Source organism: Myotis lucifugus, unplaced genomic scaffold (genome assembly GCF_000147115.1).
Source record: "Myotis lucifugus unplaced genomic scaffold, Myoluc2.0 scaffold_25, whole genome shotgun sequence".
Classification (NCBI taxonomy): Eukaryota; Metazoa; Chordata; class Mammalia; order Chiroptera; family Vespertilionidae; genus Myotis; species Myotis lucifugus.
In genome coordinates, this window is record NW_005871073.1 from 1,317,053 (window position 1) to 1,339,300 (window position 22,248).

The 22,248-nt window shown below is 37.3% G+C and overlaps 1 protein-coding gene across 1 annotated transcript in view; it reads left to right on the forward strand.

Annotated features, from left to right (window-relative positions):
* The window catches only part of LOC102425104 (serine/threonine-protein kinase TNNI3K), a 285,729-nt gene that overhangs the window by 81,188 nt on the left and 182,293 nt on the right, over window positions 1-22,248 (forward strand). The window contains exons 8-12 of the mRNA XM_023751739.1: window positions 1,553-1,691; window positions 7,510-7,654; window positions 7,741-7,845; window positions 10,508-10,602; window positions 11,207-11,356. Of these exons, the coding sequence (XP_023607507.1) occupies window positions 1,553-1,691; window positions 7,510-7,654; window positions 7,741-7,845; window positions 10,508-10,602; window positions 11,207-11,356 (634 nt within the window). The remainder of the gene's footprint in view (window positions 1-1,552; window positions 1,692-7,509; window positions 7,655-7,740; window positions 7,846-10,507; window positions 10,603-11,206; window positions 11,357-22,248) is intronic.

The window sequence follows — 22,248 nt, forward strand, 5'->3', positions numbered from 1 at the left end:
AATATATAGTCACAGACTTATACAATTATGCTAAAATGTGGATGGTCCTTTTACGATAAAGGACTCGCTTTCTGTATGCAAAGACAGCACATAAGTAATTTATGGATGCTACCGTCATTTGCTAAAATATGCTGACGGGAGAATGGCCCATTCAATATATAAATGTGCCTGATGTGCCATGTTCCTTGCCATTTGTTTATTTACTTATTTTTAAGTAGAAGAGTAGATGTTTTGTACCAAGAGCAATATTTCCTAGGTATATAATAATACTGCTTAATAGACAATCGATTTTGAAGATAGTTTAAATCTGTCCATTATAAAGTCACATAATCAGAATTTATGGAGTCTGTGTAAGTGGAAATATCTGCTTAGGAGTGCAAGGTTCTTGAGATTAAACTTCTACTGCTCTTATTTCTCCTGAATTAAATATCGGTCTACCCATTAGCCAACAAAGGGACAAAGTATACATGTTTCACATTGGTGCTCTCACTTCTGCCAACGTGTTTATTAATAGGCACTTTTCTAAGTGCTTTATAAGTAATACGTCATTTAATTTTCACAACAACTCTATGAGATAGAACTATTATTATTCTTATCTTAGCAATGAAGAAACTGATGTTTCAAAAATGGAATAATTTATTTAAGGTGACATAGCTAATAAAAAAAGTCTAAATTTTAGAACCTTTGTTGCTTACCCACTACACTCAATAGGAAGTTTCACCACATTCCACTCAGCTAGCTAATATTTTTGCGTGGACTTTCTACCAAATATGTACCATATTCCTGAGAGGTTTCTACCCAATACATGTTTATTTGATGCCATATAGAAAGTTGAAATAGTTTTAGAGCTTAAATTCACTGTTATGCTTACACCTCAGTGGTCAGGACAAGTGAGGGGTCCTCCCATAACTGTCATATTAAATAACTTACTTCTGGGGGTCACTGTGGTGACTGCTAAAATTCTCAGGGAAGGAGGCAACGTCAGGTTTAGAGAAATTATTTGGAAGATTCCTAAGTGAATATGTAAATAATTCTAATGAATCCAAATTACCTGAAACAGCCTCTGGCCGACTCCTAAATTGTTAAATACTTCGTCTCTCTCCATCCCTTTGGATGTGATCTCAGCATACTGGGGAAGATTCCCAGGGCTAGGGCAGCTATCTGTCATTTACAAAAAATCCAGAAAAGGACCCAGAAGTCCATTAGCAAGATGACCATGAGTGACCTATGAATGGAGGTGCTGTGAAAATCAAGAATCAAGGGAACACTACTAGCTCTAGCCAGAAGGAGACTTTCCAAAAAATTTTTCAGTAAACTATGGGTGAATTCAGAGAGGATTGTTTATATACAATGAAGACCCCGCCCTAAACATCTTGTTAGGTGATATAATAATAAATTCTTTATTTTTAGGCCAGCTGAGTTAGGATTTTCTGCTATTTTCAGGTAAAAATAACTTGAGACGGCCTAAATAATATGTCTTCTTCCATATTTCCAAAAGCTTTGCATGATTTTTTGACTTTTGATACTAATTTCAAATGAATGGATCCTTTAGATAACCCGCCTCCTTTTGAAATTTGGTGCTGATGTAAATGTAAGTGGTGAAGTTGGAGATCGGCCCCTGCACCTAGCAGCTGCAAAAGGATTCTTTAATATTGCAAAACTCTTAATGGAAGAAGGCAGCAAAGCAGATGGTAAGATTATATGTTTAGAAGACCTTTGCCCTCTTATTTACTGGAAAATATCTTAAAGAAGATTAATTCTGTCCTTATGCAATAATTTGTTCTGTAAGTCATAATTTATTATACTTAAAATATTAACTAAATCTATGTGTTCATTCTTCTTTATACATTTTAGCTCAATTCTTAATATATTAGGTGCTGTAGTTAAAAGTAGTGGGGTTGTCCTAGATAAATGATTCCTATTTGTTGTTATTCACTAATCTTTTTCTTTTATTGGGATCAAGTTTATATACAGAAAAATTCTTAAATCTTAAGTGAATATTGACTTAACTGACTATTTACTTACGCATACACGCATGTAAAAACCAGCCATGTCAAGTTATAGAATATTTTCATCTGGAAGGTTGAGCTCTGGAAATTTCCCTTGTGCCTCCTTCTGAGTAAATAGCTTTCACCACCAAAGGTAATCAATATTTTGACTTCTGTTGCCATAGGTTAGTTATTTTTCTGTTCTGGCAGTTAATGATTTTGTGACCACCTTCTTTTGATCAACATTATGATTTTGACTTTCATCTATATTGTTGCATGAATTATAGTTTGGAATTTAAAATAATTGTTATTTTTCAATTATAGTGGATATACAATATTATATTAGTTTCAACATGTAAACAACATTAAATTAGTGTACAACATGTATATATGTATGTGTATATATGTATACACACATATATTTATGAGTGAAATTTCCAAATCAGAATGTATGCACATGTTTAACGTTTGAAGAAATTTCAGAGAGTTTTCTAAAGTGTCAGTATCCCTTTTCACTCTCATATCAATATATGAGAGTTCCCTATATCTCCCCTAATATTTGATATTACTATTATTTTAAATGGAAATGAAATTAGAGTGTGATAAATTTTGGGGGAAATAGCTTTAGAAAATGACCTAAAGATTTTAGATGCAGTTAATAGAATGGAATTTCCTGCAACTTTATATTTTTTAAATTATAAAATGAGTTTTTGGAAAATTGATTGAAAGTAGAGCATGAAAAAAATTTCCTTTCTCTTTCTTTTTCTCTTCCTCATAAACTTAACTTTGACACAGATTCCCTCAGAGTTACATCTTGTCATTAAATTCTCTCAGGCAAATCCAACATTCTTTCACTGACCCCCAAGAGACCTAATTAAAAGCCCAGCTGTAAGAGCTGCTGGCCTTTGCAGCAGAAACGATGCACATTTATAAAAGGACAAGGTTGTCAAAGCTCTAGAACTTCCCGTTCCTTGGTCCAAAATTGAGACTGATATTCAGCTAATAAAGCTAACCAAAGTTTTCATTTACTCATAAGGAAAACACAAAGGCTCCCAGAGACAACTATGAGGAGAGGCTAAGGCAGTTTCCAGTTTCCATGTTGGAAACAGAGCCATTTTATTTTGTAAAATTTAAGAAACCTAGTTTGTGTCATTTTCTATGAGCCAGTGTGGATAACTTAGGCATCTTTATAGCATTAGCATAAACAACCGGTGCCGCCCGGACGCAGGGCAGGCTGTCCCTGGAGCTTGTTAAGTAGTCTCTGGGATTCTGTTAGCTTAGAATAGGCTGGGGTACACCTCTGTGAACCACGGCACACATAATTGTGTTTTTTGAAACCGCCTCACTCTTCCAAGGAGCCAGGAACTGCTCACTTTCCCCCTTTTATTGTCAATGCCAAACTGCTTTTTACTCATCTTCGTAACTCCAAAGCTCGGTGGTGTCAAAATGAGTGTCATTTATGATCAGCATGTCTCCAGGATCAAAAGACTCTTCTACAAAAGGTATTGAAATGTGTACTGCACCTGAATTCCCCCTTCATCCCAGCCTCATGTGATATAATTATAAGCACTTTCTTTCTGATTGACACAAGCTCTACATGCCTCCTACTCAATCATTTAACAACTCGAGAGACAGCATGACTCAGATTTTTAAATATATTTTTTAGATTATCTTTTAATACACACTTGATATTTAAGTCCCTTTTGCACTTCAACCAATTGCAAAGAATAAACCAGAAGATCTGTTATGGGGACGGACATTACACATTTATTATTAGCTAGTTCACTGATTCCAAAATGTAGCTAAGCCTCCAGTTGATCTATTTACTTACCACAGGATCTTGCCTATCATAAATGGACATAGGAGGAAGAATAAATGAATTACCCCCAAAAGGAGCACAATTTGAAATCTGATATTTTCAGTATGTTTCCTTGGTAACAGAATGTCACAAATGAAAATAAATTTGGGTTACAAAATTAGCCAAAATGCAATTCTGAAAGTACCCTCTTCAGTTCAACATGTCTGGGAGACTGACCTACACAGTCATGTATCTTTTAAGTCTCCATCTTTTTTCTTATATCTCTCAGGGCAATGAAAAGGGATAAATGTAATGCTTATTGAATGAGATTGAAAAGGTCGAAATATTGTTGAACTCCCTAAGAAGAAAATGGTGATACGTTCGTCACAATCTTTAAAATTCTGGATGTTTAAATTTGTTATCCTCTGACTGTTAAAATCTATAGTTCTTTTAACATGAAACTGAATATTGTAGAAAGTCATAAAATTTCTAGGACATGGTCAATAAGAGGAAGTATTTATTCTTTAAAGTATACCTTGTCAGAAATATTACACAGATTTATTATTGAAAATCTAAGACACACATGGGAATTGCTTTAGAGAGCTAATAGTATGTGCTAATATTGCTGGTTAATATGAAATTTTTTGTTTTATCTTTAAGATCAATAAACAGACATAAGCAAGTAATAACATCCATTCACCCATCCCTTTATCCAATCTTTCTTTCAAAAGACATTAATGAATACATATTCTCTTAAAAGTGGAGGAGTAGACACTAAATATTTTTCAAATACTAATGATTCACAAATATTGCTTTGCTTGAAATTTTACTTTATTTAAATATTTCAATAAGATGTTAAGTGAGAGAAAATAGAATATCATTCATATATCCAATTTCCTCAGAGAAGGTAATATAACATATACTTTTCTTGTCCTTGCAAATTGGTCCAAGACAAAACTAAGTAAATCACAATGACTGAAGCATAAATATAAGTGTATACTTCTAAGCTCTGTACCTGATCCAGATTTCTCCTGACTTGTCCCTTTGGTTGACATTTATATATTCTTTTTTAAAAATATATTTTATTGATTTTTTACAGAGAGGAAGGGAGAGGGATAGAGAGTTAGAAACATTGATGAGAGAGAAACATCGATCAGCTGCCTCCTGCACATCCCCAACTGGGGATGTGCCCGCAACCAAGGTACATGCCCTTGACCGGAATCGAACCTGGGACCCTTGAGTCTGCAGGCCGAGCTCTATCCACTGAGCCAAACCGATTAGGGCTATATATTCTTTGATGGGAACAATATCTAGGCCATTACAGGTAATTCACCAAGTGGATAATCTACTTTGAAGTCTCTCAATGCAACTATAGAAGAATAATGTTGGGTGGGGCCAGGGATGGCCAAAGGCAAATTATGAATTAATAGAAGATTGTGCTTCATTCTGCTTTACAATGTCCCCTCTGGACCTCAAGAACTCTTATGTGACCTCCAGATGCTCTGGACTCCCTACTGTCCTCAGGCATCGACTCACAGTATTGACTGTCCCTGGCTTCCAACAGGATGTGAACAAAGGAAAAGTATCATAAAAAGGAAGATAATCAAAACAACTAGAAACACTCTTCTGAAGGAAGGGCACCCTTCTGAGTCACTCATTAATAGAAAAGAATCAAAGATTTATTTTTCAGTAACAGCTTCGGGAGGAGGAGTTCAGTGATTTTGCTAAAGAATTTCCCTGTGGCTTAATATCTTGCAGGAAAATAAAATGAGAGTAATTATCTAAAAATATAGCAGCTACAAGGCCTAAATTCATGTTCATTACATTTCAAATGATGATTATAATAACAGTACAGTAGCAATGAACTAGTACTTGCACATTTTTAAATTAACTATTTTCTTCCATTTTTTCCCCTGTCATTCATCATTAAATTTTTTCCCCTTTGATTCTTTTGGTTCTATGAACAATTTGTATATATATGAGGATTAATTGGGTTTGTTAAGGACTATTATTTTCTATCTTGAATAAAGCACTCTGTACATATTTTTTAAATGGCTGTAGACCAGTTGATTCAGTTATTTTAGTTTTAAAAATTGTGCTAAAGCTAATCCAGAATTGGTGTTCAGTTATTATTATTTTAGTCCTGTAATTCTTGACTATCCAACCAGCTTTTAAGTTATATGAGGGTATCGACTCTATGCATTTATAGCTTATTGGTCTTAGCAATTAGCAAATGTCTAGGAGGGAAATTAGTAAAAATGGAGAGAAGACATTTTTATTAAGTGCCTAATATGTGATAGGCATCATGCTAGAAGCTTTCCAATTATGCTCTCCTTGAATCCTTTCAGCATCCCTGCAACAACTGTGTTATTACATCTATTGCAACTGAGAAGAAATCAATACATCTGACACCTGGCACAGTGCTGGTGCCTAGCGATCATTTCATACTTGTTGAGGAATGAATAGGTATCAGTCGGGTCTTCTCATCTGCAAGCACTGGAAACTAACTTTTGCTAATTTATAAAAGGAATATGTTAAAGGATATCAAGCAGCGTACAGAACCTTCCCCAAGACAGGGTTGGAAAGCGAGGTCCGGAATCCTCATATTGAAGAACGATATCCCAAATCACACTCCACAACTAGTCGTATGAAGATACACGGCCACCCTGCATGGCACACACAGCACCACTTGCGGTTCTGGCACCGGCAATGCAGGGCACTGAGTCTGGGGCTGGATCACTCCTGCTGGAAACTGGCTGGCGCTGCTCCGCCAGTGCTGCATTGCCCAGATAGCTTCGGCTCTGCTTTGTTCGTGTCATCAGCTCCAATGTCAGAGTCTCATATAAGGTGTTGGTTGGAAGAGCCTATAGATAAGTGTCCAAGGGCACTATTGAGAGTGAAACGGTCACTATGAAACATTATGCTAGACTAATAGGCCTAAACCAGAACATATGGTCACCCTCTGCCAGTCCTGTTCCCTCGCTGCAAAGGAAACTTGGAAATATTTTCAGCTTCTATGATAGAACATGGTTTTGGCCTCTTTTAGTACAGGGGATTCACCAAATGTCAGAATAGGTTATAAGGCTGGGTGGGCTGAGGAGAAGGACAAATGCCCACTACTGAGTGAGCAATTGAATGTTAAGTAACTGTCTATGGTAATGGGATTAATGAGGTCTGCCTCACTCTAAAGCTCATTGGTTTTTATCATACCTGCTCTGTATACCATAATGTGAACATTCTCAGTTAAGGGTACATCGGAACCTCCCAAACAGTGTTGTAAACATACAGAGAGCTAGGCCCCTCCCTAACTTGTTAAACCCAAATCTCGGAAATGGTGCTCTGGCCAGGAGCTGTAATTTTTAACATCCTCTAGAGGAGGAGAAAATCAATTTGAAAGGAGATACTCGTGGAATTAAAGCCATGAGCACCTCTTAGGTGCATATTAGTTTCCTGAACTATTCCATTGTGCAAGGTAGATTTGATTAGATGAGTTCCATAGAATTTATGGGAACTAGAAGAAAGCCTGCTCAATGTGGTAATAGGCAATAGAATATAATTATAACTTTTTAAATTGGTTGCACTTAATTTCCTTTATTATTATCATTAATTGGCAATTTCTAGGAGTCTCTCAGGCACTTAGGAAAAATCCCTGACACTACCCATGAGAAGGCTAAGGAACAAGGGCTTCCAGGTGACATACCTTTTTTCTCTCGTTGATGACAGTGAATGCTCAGGACAATGAAGACCACGTCCCACTTCATTTCTGCTCTCGCTTTGGACACCATGATATAGTGAAGTTCCTGCTCCAGAGTGATTCAGAAGTCCAGCCTCACGTTGTTAATATCTATGGAGACACCCCTTTGCACCTGTGAGTATTATGTAGAATTCTGTAGGTCCTCCAGGTATTTGGCATGTACCTATTTACTGTGATCAAAACATGTTCTTTAACCCTAGGGCATGCTACAATGGCAAATTTGAAGTCGCCAAGGAAATCATCCAAATATCAGGAACAGAAAGTCTGACTAAGGAAAACATCTTCAGTGAGACAGCTTTTCACAGGTAAATGACTATGTAAATACAATAGCCACTACACTTAGCGGACACCCTATGGCACCTGCAGTTGTGTACATACAGCAAGAACAAATAATGGCAGATGTTGCAATCAGAGAGGGAGAGCAGAGGGTGGGCGAGACAAGGATCCCAAGCTACAAGCACAGAAGATAAGGTAGAGGCAGATGCTGCAGCTAGTACAACAGATGGGGCCTGTGCCAGATGCTGCATTCCTGGCAGCAGCCCCAAAGACAGGGACTGATGTTGCCAAGGCAACAGGCATATCAACATCTGTAAGCATATTGTTTCGTTTCCACTTCACTCCACAGAAAGCTGCCAAAAGGGGCAGTGCCCATCGTCCTCCTCCTACAAGAATCTCATTACTGGAATTCATTAGCATTAAATGTGACACTTTTTTACTAAGCACATAAACCTTATGTGCAAATGTATCTCCCCATCTAAGACATCCATCTGTCAGCTATAAAAGCTTAGTCAGGGTGGCCAGTGAGAGACCTAGGAAGGCATTAGCTCCTTTCTAGCCATCTATGAGAGTCCTTTACAATATGCTTTTTGCTCTAGAAAAGCATTCTGAAGGAGCAGCTGGATTTGGAAAAGTTGCAACAAAGAAGGAAAGAAGGGAGGGAGAGGAGGAGAGAGGACAGGGAAAGGTAGCTAATAACTCAGAGCTATAACTTCCTAAAGTGTCCATAAGGAACAGATTTAAAACCTTCATTTTTAGCAGGTGACTATCCTATATAATAAAAGTGTAGTATGCAAATTGTCCACTCTATCGGGAGTTGTCCAGGAGTTTGACCAGAGGGCGGGGCAAAAGTGGGAGGCCCCGGCCAGCAGTCGGCAGCCACTAGGGACCCTACCAGTACATGAATTCCATGCACTGGGCCTCTAGTTTGGCTATAAAAATAAAAAGAGTAATTTTAATTTAGTAAAACTTGAATATAGGATACGTTACCTGCACATTTCAGATGTCTTGGCCAGTTTGTAACCTCTAAAAAATAAACAAAATAAGCCTGGGACTCTATATTTGTGTAGTGTTTCTATTACAGTGGTAAATAATTAAATGAAGAGGCCCTTTCTCATACTGCACTAAAGTTAAGCTTGTGCTTCTGCATTAGGTATCAACCTGTCAAATTCCACTGGATTTCCAGATTTTTCTTAGCAACCAAGAGTTCCGCGAAAAGGGAGGCAAAGAAAACTACCACTTATGGAGTGATTATATGCCGGATTATTTGTGTCTATTATCTTATTTAAACCTCATAACCATTTTACAAAGTTGGATTACCCCTCTTTTACAGATGAGAAAAATAGAGGCTTAGAAAAGCTAAGTAACTTGCCAGAAATTCTTATGGCTAGAAAATCATGTAATAAATACCTGCCTAAAATCCTGTACTATTTTTATATATCTTCATGTTCTAGTACCAAAATATTTTCTCTGTTTTCTATACCCTCTGTAACAGAACATATTCAAGAACTTTTCGGATCCCACCTTCAGTCGAAATGGATCAGTAGGATCTGTCACTGAAGGGGACAATTAGCAGAATGATATGTACAGGTTCCTGGTGTTCCCTTTTCCCGTAGGTCATGCTTGTTAAGGCTGATACCTCAGGCTAGTTTTCAAATCATTTTGCTATTCAGTGCACATAAATTGGAACCAACTCTAATCAGAAGATGATTGTCACTTCCAGAGGATTGCTTATCTGACAAGATTAGTGAAGTTACGTTAAAAGTATGTTCAGTTGTTTTATTTTTGTGCAAGCCTGTGGCAATTAGAAATAACATGATGTTTTTATTCTAGTCATTTTAAGCATAAAGTAAACTTCCCTTTTACATGAGAAATTTACTCAATTCTGAATTATTTTATGTACAAATCACAGTGCTTTGTATATAGCAAGCACTCAATATATTTATTTCTGTTATTGTTTTCATATGTATATATAAACATACACACATATGTATATACAGACATATAGTATTATGGGAACTATTTATAATGCAACTAATCAATGCTGGTAAAGTCTATTGCAGTGAGATGGTAGCTTTTTATTCACTCAATGAGTTATTCAAGAAAGATTAATTAAGAACCAGCCTTGTGTTGGTGCAGTAGGAACATTAAGATGACAAGATTTCTTCTCTTCTTAAAAGAATTCTGTTGTAAGGTATCAAGGTAAGCAGAGGTACTCCTATAAACACCCCAGCATCTGGAGTAACCTGGGTAAATCGAGGCTGTATTTATTTTCTAGGGCGGCCATAACAAAATGCCACAGACTCTGTTGCTTGAGAACCAGATGTTTATTTTCTCACAGTTCTAGAAGCTGGAAGTCCAGATCGAGGCATCAGAGGGTTTGGTTTCTCCTGAAGTCTCTCTCCTTGCCTTGCAGATGGCCACTTTTCTCCAGTGCCATCACACGGTTGTCTTCTGTTTCTGTAACTGTGTATGAATCTCCCCTTCTTATTAGGATACCAGTCATACTAGGTTAGGACCCACTCTAATGGTTCAATTTTTAACTTAATTACCTATTTAAATTGTATCTCTTTAGATATGGTCACATTTTGAGGTTTTGTATGTTAGAGTGTCAGCATATTAATTTGAGGGGCATGCAATTCAGCCTACAACAAGGGCTTTTTATTTTTTTTTATGGTATATTTTTTGCAGTGCTTGTACCTATGGCAAGAACATTGACCTGGTTAAATTTCTTCTTGATCAAAATGTTGTAAGCATCAACCACCAAGGAAGAGATGGGCACACAGGTAAGGCTGTGGTGATATCGTCACTAGTTCATGAGGCATATCCAAAACTGTCAAGAAAAGTAGTGTGCTCAAGAAGAAAGGGGGCAGTGGGAGTGGTCCACCCCAGCGGGGAGGGATATTTTATCAATTACATCATTTAGAATTGATGTTGCATGGTGATAACAAAAAGCACCATGTTTGAGTAGTTTCACTGTTGTGCTAAAGTATCTCCAGTCAGTGAATTCCTTGTGCCCTGCACCAAGAACAGACTAACCACACTGCTCTCCCCTTGGTTGGCTGATCAAGAAAAATACTTGATTGGGTCTTTGTTCTTTGATATGTAAAAAGATGCCTACCTTTGTTCTTGGTAATTACAATGGATATAGAAATACTAGGAATTGTGCTAAACAAAAAGGCAGTCTATATAGGTCAACTAGAATAGTACACTTCTTTTGCCTAAAGTATATCTTATTTGCTCAATAATGGAATTAATTCGTTATCAAAGAAGTAATTCCTTCCTTTGTATCTCTGGCAACAAATCTATCATGTGGAAATGACTGTCTTTTGAAAATTGGGATTGTTTTCCTCTTTTTTCCTTTTGCACTTTCATTCTATTCTATTATAGGATTGCACTCTGCTTGCTACCATGGTCACATTCGCCTCGTTCAGTTCTTACTGGATAATGGAGCTGATATGAATCTAGTAGCCTGTGATCCCAGCAGATCTAGTGGTGAAAAAGATGAGCAGACATGTTTGATGTGGGCTTATGAAAAAGGTATATTTTTCATCATTTCATCTCTCTAGTAATACATGGAATTGTGTGCATAGTTTATGGCATCAATAATTCTTTTTTTGCTTGTATGATTTGTACACTCCCATTTCTCTGTAAATTATATTTGAGTCACTGGAGACTTGCATCAAAGAGTCCAGTAGACCATCAGTAGAGAAGACAACTCCTGAGCTGCAGATGAACAGAAGGCATGCTTGGTATTGGCACTTTGTAAAGAGAATGACCTCACATTCCTAGATACTAGAGAAACAAAATAGTGATGGGTAATGACAGTTACTCTTTTAGAGCAGATATAGAGCGAGACTTTATCTCTTATACTAGGGAAATTTTTATGTGAATACACATTTTTTAAAAGGAAATAAATACAAAGAAAGAAAGGGAATGTTTGTCAGATCTGCTGACAATGCCTCTACTAGAAAAAGTAATGGAGTGCAAACTGGTGCAAGCTTGGGCTATGATGGTAGAATACCTGGGTTTAAATCAAGCCATGTTCTTTTATCTTGAGCAAGTTATTTATTATTGCTGAACTTCAGTTTCTTCATCTGGAACTTCAGTTTCTTCATCTGGAAAATGAGGACAACAACAACTCCTCTTTTACAAGATTGTAAAGAGTAAATGAGATAGTATATGCAAATTGATTACAACAGTATCTGGCATAAATGAGTACCTAATAACTGTATTTTAATAATGATAACATTGGTAATAGCAGTAGTATAGAAATAAAGATGATTAATAACAAATTCTTCATTTTAAGGGAAAGGAAACTATAGGCAATTAGAAGGTGAATTAGCATCTTTGTCATTGTTATTAAGATATATTGTGTCTTAGAAGCAAGCTGTACATAAGTGAGCTCTATACATATGAGGCCCTATGGCAGTGGTTCTCAACCTTCTGGCCCTTTAAATACAGTTCCTCATGTTGTGACCCAACCATAAAATTATTTTCGTTGCTACTTCATAACTGTAATGTTGCTACTGTTATGAATCGTAATGTAAATATCTGATGTGCAGGATGGTCTTAGGCAAAGGGGTCGCGACCCACAGGTTGAGAACCGTTGCCCTATGGAGTTTAAATTTTTGGAGGACATGGAACAATAGACATTGTAATTGAAATCAGAGAGTTACACTAAATGCTATAAAATATGTCAGAGTTTGATGTCTGCATTGCCTTATTAGGAAGTTTAAAGTATGTAAAGAAGTGTTTTCATCTTTTTAAATGCTAGAATCTTAGAAGTCCATACTAAAGGAGAACAATTACTAAACTGGAAGATTTATCAGGCTACCTGAAATAAAACATGAAAGTCCATTATTGAAAGGAGAAATGGAGTTTGATGGATAGAAATAGGCAGCTATTATAAGAACATAGACGAGGAGAAAGAAAAACATACAGGTTTGAAGATTTCTAGTAAAAAAAAAAGACATAGTAGTTACTTTAATAGAAACAAGTGAACAAATGTGGAATAGAAGGGATTTTGTAGATATACTAGTAGGCCTGCTATTTTTATTTGTGTTGTATAAGTACATACACACATATATGTTTGCACATTGTAGTTCAATGAATTTTCACAAACTGAAATCACTCTAGTATACATATGAAGAAATGCATCATGGCTAGCACCCCAAATCCCTACTTATATTCTCTTCCAATCACTCCTCAAAAAGGGTACCACTGTCTTCATGGGGCATATATTAGCTTTGCCACTTTATGTATTTTATATAAGTGGAATGGAATGCTATATATGTCTTTGTGTCTGGCTTCATTTGACCAACAATTTGTAAGATTCATTTATATTGTTGCAGATAGTTGTAGATCATTCATTCTCATTGTATGGTATAATGTTTTGCAACTATATCACAATGTCCTTATTCATTCTACTCTTTAGGGGCATTTGAAGAATTTTCAATTACAGATTATAAAAAATACTGTTGCTGTGAACATTCACGTACATGTCTTTTGATAAGTATCTGTAAGCATTTCTGTTAGCTGTAATGACCTGTTGCTTTGTATAAAAGAAATTTCAGGTAGTTCTATATTTGAGTATCAGTTGGAAAATCTTACATATCCTGAGGCTTCCGAAGGCCTTCCTAATTTCTAGTTACTCAACATGTCACATTTATTTAAATGATTCTCAGTGTCTCTTAAGAAATTTGAGTTTCAGAGAAAGATTATTTACAAAGCATTAGTCTTCTGGAAGACAGCTCAGAAATAGCTGCTGCAGCTAGCTCTTCACAGGTGCTGGCTTTGTTTGTGTTTAGTTGATTGAGAATGATAGTTGAAAACTGGTTTTATTTTATGTTTTTGTGGATCCCCACACTTTATAAAACAATAAATCATGGTATAAGCTCCTAAGAGTTCCTACCAAATGACAACAAAATTCCTTTAGCTTAGAGGATTTAGCCACTGGTCTCTGCAACATATGCCATGCTTGTCACTCCTATTTGTTCAACTAATGTGCTAGGCCCCAGTGTTGCATTTCATTATTACCATGAATTTTAACAAATTGAATGTTAGTGCTCAGGAGACAGATGGATGGTTTGGGTATGTTCTTAGCATAGAACAAATCAAACCAACAAAATGAAATTATTGCTATTTTCTCTTGCTGGAGAAATGTTGCATCATTTTCATGTGTTCAAGGAGGATTGAAATGGCCTTCTTAAAATATTGTCAACAGTACACTGTCCCTGTTTTATTTAGATAAAGAAATGCTTTCCTCCCTAGCCAGTTTGGCTCAGTGGATAGAGGCGTCGGCCTGTGGACTGAGGGGTCCCAGGTTCAATTCCGATTTGGGGCACATGCCCGGGTTATGGGCTTGATCCCCAGTGGAGTGCATGCAGGAGGCAACCAATCGATGATGATTCTCTCTCATCATTGATGTTTCTATCTCTCTCTCCCTCTTCCTTCCTCTCTGAAATCAATTAAAAAAAAAAGGAAAAGAAATGCTTTCCTTTCTTGCTCAGGGAGGGACTCAATAAATTAATGGTTGTGGCATACCAAGAATTTCCCTGGGCAAGTTGGAGATGGAGAAGAAGAAGCACTAAAACTTCACTTGGAGTTTCTTCTTTATACAAAAGAAATTATGTAGAAATGGCCCCATCCCAGGACAGATAAACCAGGACTGATAAACCAGAAGGGACCTCATAACCAAGGTCTATCTATTTGATTAATTTTGGATGGGTACAATTTGAATAGCTCATCCTAGTCTACTCTCTCAATAGAAAATTGAGGATATTTTTCAACAACATTAACTGCTCTTTGAATTATTCTAAGACAAGTTTTCACCTGACCCAAACAAAACTTTGAGTTGATCTCTCTGATATTCTGATATAGCATGTTGAGGGGTGCTTTGCGCTGTTGGAAGAGTTATCTTTTCCTTATTTATTTATTTATCTATTTATTTATTTATTTTTAATTTCTTTATGGATGAAGGTATTACATATGTGTACTTAATCCCCCCCTTTCCCCCCAAACCCCCTCACTCATGCCCTCACCCCCTATTATCTGTGTCCATTGTTTAGGATTATATGCATGCATATAAGTCCTTTGGTTGATCTCTCCCCCTTACCCTCACCCTCCCCTACCTTCCTTCTGAGGTTTGATGATCTGACCAATGCTTCTCTGTCTCTGGATCTGTTTTTGCTCATCAGTTTATGTTGTTCATTATATTCCAAAAATGAGTGAGATCATGTGATATTTATGTTTTTCTGACTGGCTTATTTTGCTTAGCATAATACTCTCCAGTTCCATCCATGCTGTTGCAAATGGTAAGAATTCCTTCTTTTTTACCACAGTATAGTATTCCATTGTGTAGATGTACCACAGTTTTTTAATCCATTCATCTGCTGATGGGCACTTAGGCTGTTTCCAAATCTTAGCTATGGTGAATTGTGCTGCTATGAACATAGGGGTGCATATATCCTTTCTGATTGGTGTTTCTGGTTTCTTGGGATATATTCCTAGAAGTGGGATCACTGGGTCAAATGGGAGTTCCATTTTTAGTTTTTAAAAAAATATATTTTATTGAATTTTTACAGAGAGGAAGGAAGAGGGATAGAGAGTTAGAAACATCAATGAGAGAGAATCATCGATCAGCTGCCTCCTGCACACCCCCTATTGGGGATGTGCTCGCAACCAAGGTACATGCCCTTGACCGGAATTGAACCTGGGACCCTTCAGTCTGCAGGCTGATGCTCTATCCACTGAGCCAAACCGGTTAGGGCCATTTTTAGTTTTTTGAGGAAACTCCATACTGTTCTCCACAGTGGCTGCACCAGTCTGCATTCCCACGAGGGTTCCTTTTTCTCCGCATCCTCACCAGCACTTGTCATTTGTTGATTTGCTGATGATAGCCATTTTGACAGGTGTGAGATGGTACCGCATTGTCGTTTTGATTTGCATCTCTCAGATAATTAGTGACTTTGAACATGTTTTCATATGTCTCTTGGCCTTCCTTCTGTCTTCTTTTGAAAAGTACCTATTTAGGTCCGTTGCCCATTTTTTGATTGGGTTGTTTATCTTCCTTTTGTTAAGTTTTATGACTTCCCTGTAAATGTTGGAGATTAAACCCTTATTAGTGATAACATTGGCAAATATGTTCTCGCATGCAGTGGGCTTTCTTGTTGTTTTCTTGATGGTTTCTTTTGCTGTACAAAACTGTCCTTATTCGCAGATGACATGATACTGTACATAGAAAACCCTAAAGACTCCATCAAAAAATTATTAGACTTAATAAATGAATTTGGCACTGTAGCAGGATACAAAATTAACGCCAAGAAATCTATGGCATTTCTATACACCAATAGTGAACATATAGAAAGAAAGACTAAAAAAGCAATCCCATTAACCATTGCACCAAAAAAATTAAGATACCTAGGAATAAACTTAACTAAGGAGGTAAAAGACCTATATGTGGAAAACTACAGGACACTGAAAAAAGAGATAGAGGAAGACATAAACAGATGGAAGAACATACTGTGTTCATATATTGGTAGAATCAACATCATCAAAATGTCCATACTACCCAAAGCAATCTATAGATTTAATGCACTCCCCATTAAAATACCAAGGGGTTGCCCTAGCTGGTTTGGCTCAGTGGATAGAGCGTCAGCTTGCAGACTGAATGGTTCCAGGTTCGATTCCGGTCAAGGGCACATGCCTGGGTTGCAGGCTCGATCCCTAGTAGGGGGCGTGCAGGAGGCAGCCGATCAATGATTCTCTTTCATCATTGATGTTTCTATCTCTCTCTCCCTCTCCCTCTCCCTTCCTCTCTGAAATCAATAAAAATTTATTTAAAATACCAAGGGCATATTTCACAGACCTAGAATGAACTTTCCAAAAATTCATCTGGAATAAAAAAAAACACAAACACCCGAATAGCTGCAGCAATCCTGAGAAAGAACAAAGTAGGTAGGATCTCAATACCAGATATCAAGCTGTATTACAAAGCCACTGTTCTCAAAACAACCTGGTACTGGCACAAGAACAGACATATAGATCAATGGAATAGAATAGAGAACCCAAAAATCAACCCAAACCACTATGCTCAATTAATATTTGACAAAGCAGGAATGAACATACAATGGAGTCAAGATAGCCTCTTCAATAAATGGTGTTGGGAAATTTGGACAGATACATGCAAAAAGATGAAACTAGACCACCAGCTTACACCATACACAAACATAAACTCAAAATGGATAAAGGACTTAAACATAAGACAGAAAACCATAAAAATACTAGAGGAATCCACAGGCAGCAAAATCTCAGACATATGCTGAAGCAATTTCTTCACTGATACTGCTCCTGGGGCAATGGAAACTAAAGAGAAAATAAACAAATGGGACTACATCAAAATATCTTTTTTCTTTTTTAGATACTTTCAGAAAAGAGCTGAAAGTGGGATCAGATATGAAAAATACTTTCCATTTACACAGCCCTTTTATTTTTATTTAGGTATAGTTGGTATAGTATATTGTATTAGTTATATTAGTTTCAGGTGTACAATTTAGTGATTTGACACTTTTATACCCAATGTGATCACCCCACTAATTCTAATAATCATCTGACACCATGCAACATTATCAAAATATTATTTACTTATATCCCTCTTCAGCTTTTCACCCATTCTTTCACCCCTTCTGGTAAACATTCCTTTGGTCTCTGTTTCTTATGAGTCTGTTTTTGTTTTGTTGTTTCTTTATTTACATAGCCCTTTTAACCTAAAGATATCAAAATAAATCCTGGAAATGACTTTTTCTGTGACCTTGATTCTACACAGAAGCCTACTGGTTAAGTTTCAGTATTTCTCTACCAGTCTGCTCAGAGCTCCAATTTTACAATATTTAGAGTGTTTCCCATCCTTAAGTCTGTCTCCCCCCGCCAATCTTTTTTTTCCACGCCATCTGAAAGTAGCGATAGCTGTCTCACTCACTTGGATTTGTTCTGCCCTTTCCCTGAGGTACAAAGGACTTGTATGAATCAATTTAAATTGGCCAGAAGAAATAGCCAGCAGCCTGCTTATGTTCAAATCCTCTGCCCTAATCACCAGTATGGAAAAACCATTGAAAAGACCTACACATAATCTTACATCCATTGCATTAAAGATGAAACTGCCAAATTGAAAAGATCTCAGCCAATTAGAATTGAACACATAGCTCAATAGTGTGTCTGGCAGTTAGATTTGAAAAGGCTGCCTTTGACAAAGAAAAGCACTCCTTTATGGCAGGCTGTTTAGGGCCAGAAAATCACCCAAACTAGAAACAGAACTGAAACTCTGTTTTGCTAAAACGTCTTATTTGCTTCAGCACTGACACCAGTTAAAGTAATTTGCAGAGGGTCCTATCCCAATATCTAATTACCCAGAATACAATATTTGTATACAGCAGTCCTACTCTAATTCACAGTGACAGGGAGCTGCAGTTGGAGAATCAGTGAGGAAGTGAGCAAAAACAATAAAAATCAAGGCTCCTATTGCATGATGTATACTTTGTTCATTCGTTTTGACAAGTGTAGTATGGTGTGAATTATTTATAGTAAACATACTATAGTGTATTCTCAAAAAGTAATAAAGTCTTACCGTGGTGAATTTCTATAGTTTTCAGCCAGTTAAAAATAACTAAGAGGTATGGGTGTCAGAGGAGTAGAAGGAAGATGAGGTGGATTCATTAAATGTTTTGATAAATTTTCATCAATGAAATTATAAGTATTCAAGTTTCTTCTATATTGAATTCTATATTGAATTCTATATTTGAGTTTAGTGAGCCTAATTAATTTAGTGGATCTAGTTTAGTGTGCTTGCATGGATTAGGGTGGGGTAGAGGAAGGAAAACACAAAGGATTCAAATGGTACTTAAAAAACTATGTGTGACTTTGTGTATACTGGTTACCTTTCTACATATTTAGTTACTCTCTCCTTTAAAAATAAATAAAACAATACCAATTCTCATTAGAAGGGGAAAAACTTCCATTCTTTTATGGAGTTACTACAAAAATCCTTTTGAAACATAATACGTAAGAAACAACATATATTAAAATGGATAATGGAAGAGAAAGTACATTCATTAAGCACCTATTATATATGCATTTATCAAAGTAACCCTTTAAATTGGTAGTTTCTTTCTATTGGATAGTTTGAGACTTAGAGCTGTTAAGTCACACTTGCCCAAACCACACAGCTCTTCAGTGGAGAGCTGGTACCAAACAGAGGTCTGTCTTATTACAGAGGTCAGTCTCTTTCCATCTGACTCTAGAATCAGATAGATCTAAGTCCCAATTTTAGCCTTAATAATTAATTATCTTGGACAAGTTATTTAACCTCCCTAAGCCTTCATCTTTAATCTTAAAATGAATAAATTAATAACAACTTTACAGAATTCTGCTGAGGATTAGGGATAAGATGTAAATGTCTGGAACATAAATTCTCAACAAAAATGGTGGTGTCTGTTATTAAGTGTGTAGCAGAGGTTCAGTCAAGTTCCACATAACTCCCAAACCTCATGGTCTTTCCTAATTTACAACTTGCTTTAGTGTCTGGAAAGAAATATGACATAATGATGCATTTGGATGAGGGGCATCCGCTACAAACCTGCTCATGAAGGGTTTATATCCCTGCCAAACACAACTGACAAACTTGGGATATATGAAAACATGTGTTGTTTTGGTGTATTGATGTCTCTTATTTATGACTCAAGTAATAACATTCATTTTAAAACCTCAGGACCGAAGCAAATTCAAGGAGATTTTGAAAATCACTAATCAAAATATTATGAAAGCAATTTAAAACTATTACTCTACTATGTATATTAGCATGCAAATATATAAAACAGTATTTAAAAACTTTAACACAAATTTGCAGATCTCTTTACTACAAAAGTCAAGGAAAAGTGTCAAAAAAAATCGTGCAGCCATGTTTTAAAACCACACCAACTGACATACTCAGTACCTTTATTTGGGGATCTGAGGAGCATGTATGATTCAACAATCCTACAATTGAACTTAACACTTTTAAAAAATATATATTTCTCATTGATTTCCAAGAGGAAGGGAGAGGGAAAGAGATAGAAACATCAATGATGAGAATCATTGATTGGCTGCCTCCTGTACACCCCCTACTGGGGATCGAGCCCACAACCCAGGCATGTGCCCTGACTGTTAGGGCTGATCAAGCAATTGAATTGATTCCCCTCCCCCAGGAACTGACTTTTTAGGCCATTTCACTATGGACATTCCCTTTGCTGAGACCACATTTCACTTGCTGCAACCACATTCCATTATCTCCCTGCCGGGTATGCATAAAAAATGTCTCTGCCCAGGAAAAAGCCCGCAAAAACTCTTTTAAAAGCCGCTGACTCCCATCACTGGGTGCTGGAGCCATCCAGGCTCAGCCACCTGGTGTGCAGATGATCGTATACATTTGTAATCCCTCACCATTCTGGCCTCTTGCGTTCCTCCTTCGGCGACCTAACACTGACCAGGAATCGAACCGTGACCTGGATCCTAGGTCAACACTCAACCACTGAGCCATGCCAGGTGGACGAACTTAACACTTTTTTTGTCTTCATCAATCAGTTTCTCCTACGGTATCTCTTATTCACTCTGTCATTTAAAAGCTGTATCACCCACTTAGTCACCTAAGTCAGAAATCTGGATTGATGCTTGACTACTTTTTCTCCTTCAGTGTCCCCTACTCCATATTCATTCAATGAAGAAGTCTTACTCATTTTACTTCATAGATACATTTCAATCCATTCTTTATTGTTGCTACCACCATTTTAGTCCTGATCCATTTTATAGTCTCATAACTAAACTTTAAAAAAAAAATCTTCAGCATCTTTTGAATCCATTTTTCAACTATAGTCAGAGATATATTCAAGGTACAAATAGGACCATATTATTTCCCAGCTTAACAATCCTTCACTGACCCACACTCACCTATAGGAAAAGGTCCCGGTTTGCTATCATGGCATGCCCTGTGCCTTTCCTACCTCTCAGACCTCATATTCAGTTATTCCTGTCACCTGGGTGACCTCACATGCCACAAGCATCATCACATTCACTAGATCACTATTCAGTGGGTATTCGCTCTGTGACAGGCACCTTGGAAATACTCTATGTCAGTGGTTCTCAACCTTCTGGCCCTTTAAATACAGTTTCTCATGTTGTGACCCAACCATAAAATTATTTTCGTTGCTACTTCATAACTGTAATGTTGCTACTGTTATGAATCGTAATGTAAATATCTGATATGCAGGATGGTCTTAGGCAACCCTTATGAAAGGGTCATTCGACCACCAAAGGGGTCGCGACCCACAGGTTGAGAACCGCTGCTCTATGTGCATTAACTCATCAAATCTGAATAGTCACCCTATGAGACAGTGAAACTCGGAAATTAAACTGAAATGCGTTGTTTTCCTCTGGGCAGGATGCAAAGGTGATTTCGCGGGTCCCTGTCCAGGTGGATTTGAAGAATGAAGCCACCAACAAAAGGTGGTATAGGAAAAGGTGGAAATTTACTGGGAAACAACCACGTGGGGAGGGGAAGAGAGACCCACTAAGCCACTATGTTACAGAAAAACCAGACAAGAACCAAACAGCGCTCTGAGAGTTTGGAGTTACACTTTATTCACCGCGGTTGGTGGGCTTAGGGAAATGAAACCAAATTCTAAGCAAAGCTACAAGCAGAACTTCCCTTTTTATGGAAGAGCCAGCCCTTTGTGCGCTTGCTGGCGGTGGCCTTGAAAACTACACAGTTCTATCAATTAAAAAATGCACCTGGCATGGCATTGGGTGTATCTAGACTCTGGCCTACAAGGTCAGACAGCTAAGTTTATCTCCCCCATTATTAAGCAGGCTAGAAAGCAAAGTTACTTTTTCGGAATTAGATAGAGGCTGTCCAAAGAATAGCAGAGAATTCCAAACAGTAGTTTTACAGAATAGGGGTTTTCCTTCACAACTAAGTCCCTCTTTCCTAAGGTTTATAAAGGCTGCGGTTCTTTGTGTCCTGAAATTCCCTCTGATTGGTCACTATAGTAGCTTCAAGACTCAAACCCCAAGTGGGGTCCTCCTCTTTTTCCCCCTTTTGTTTTCCTCTGTGACTTTCCCCTTTATTCTGTGAATGAGTGGCTTTCTTTCCCTTTATTTTGTGAATAAGTGGCTTCCTTTTCCTTTATTCTGTGAATGAGTGGCTTCTTCTTTCTTTATTCTGTGAATGTATACCTTTTGGCAGCTCCCAGCCTCCTTATTCTGTGAATGTATGCCTTTTGGCAGCTCCCAGCCCCCCAGCTTTGCAGGCTTGCAGTTCTTTCCCATGGACCCCCTAATTCCTAAAACTCCCTAAATCTACCTCTTTTACCCCTAAAAGCTCCTTTCAACCATATCTATTCACA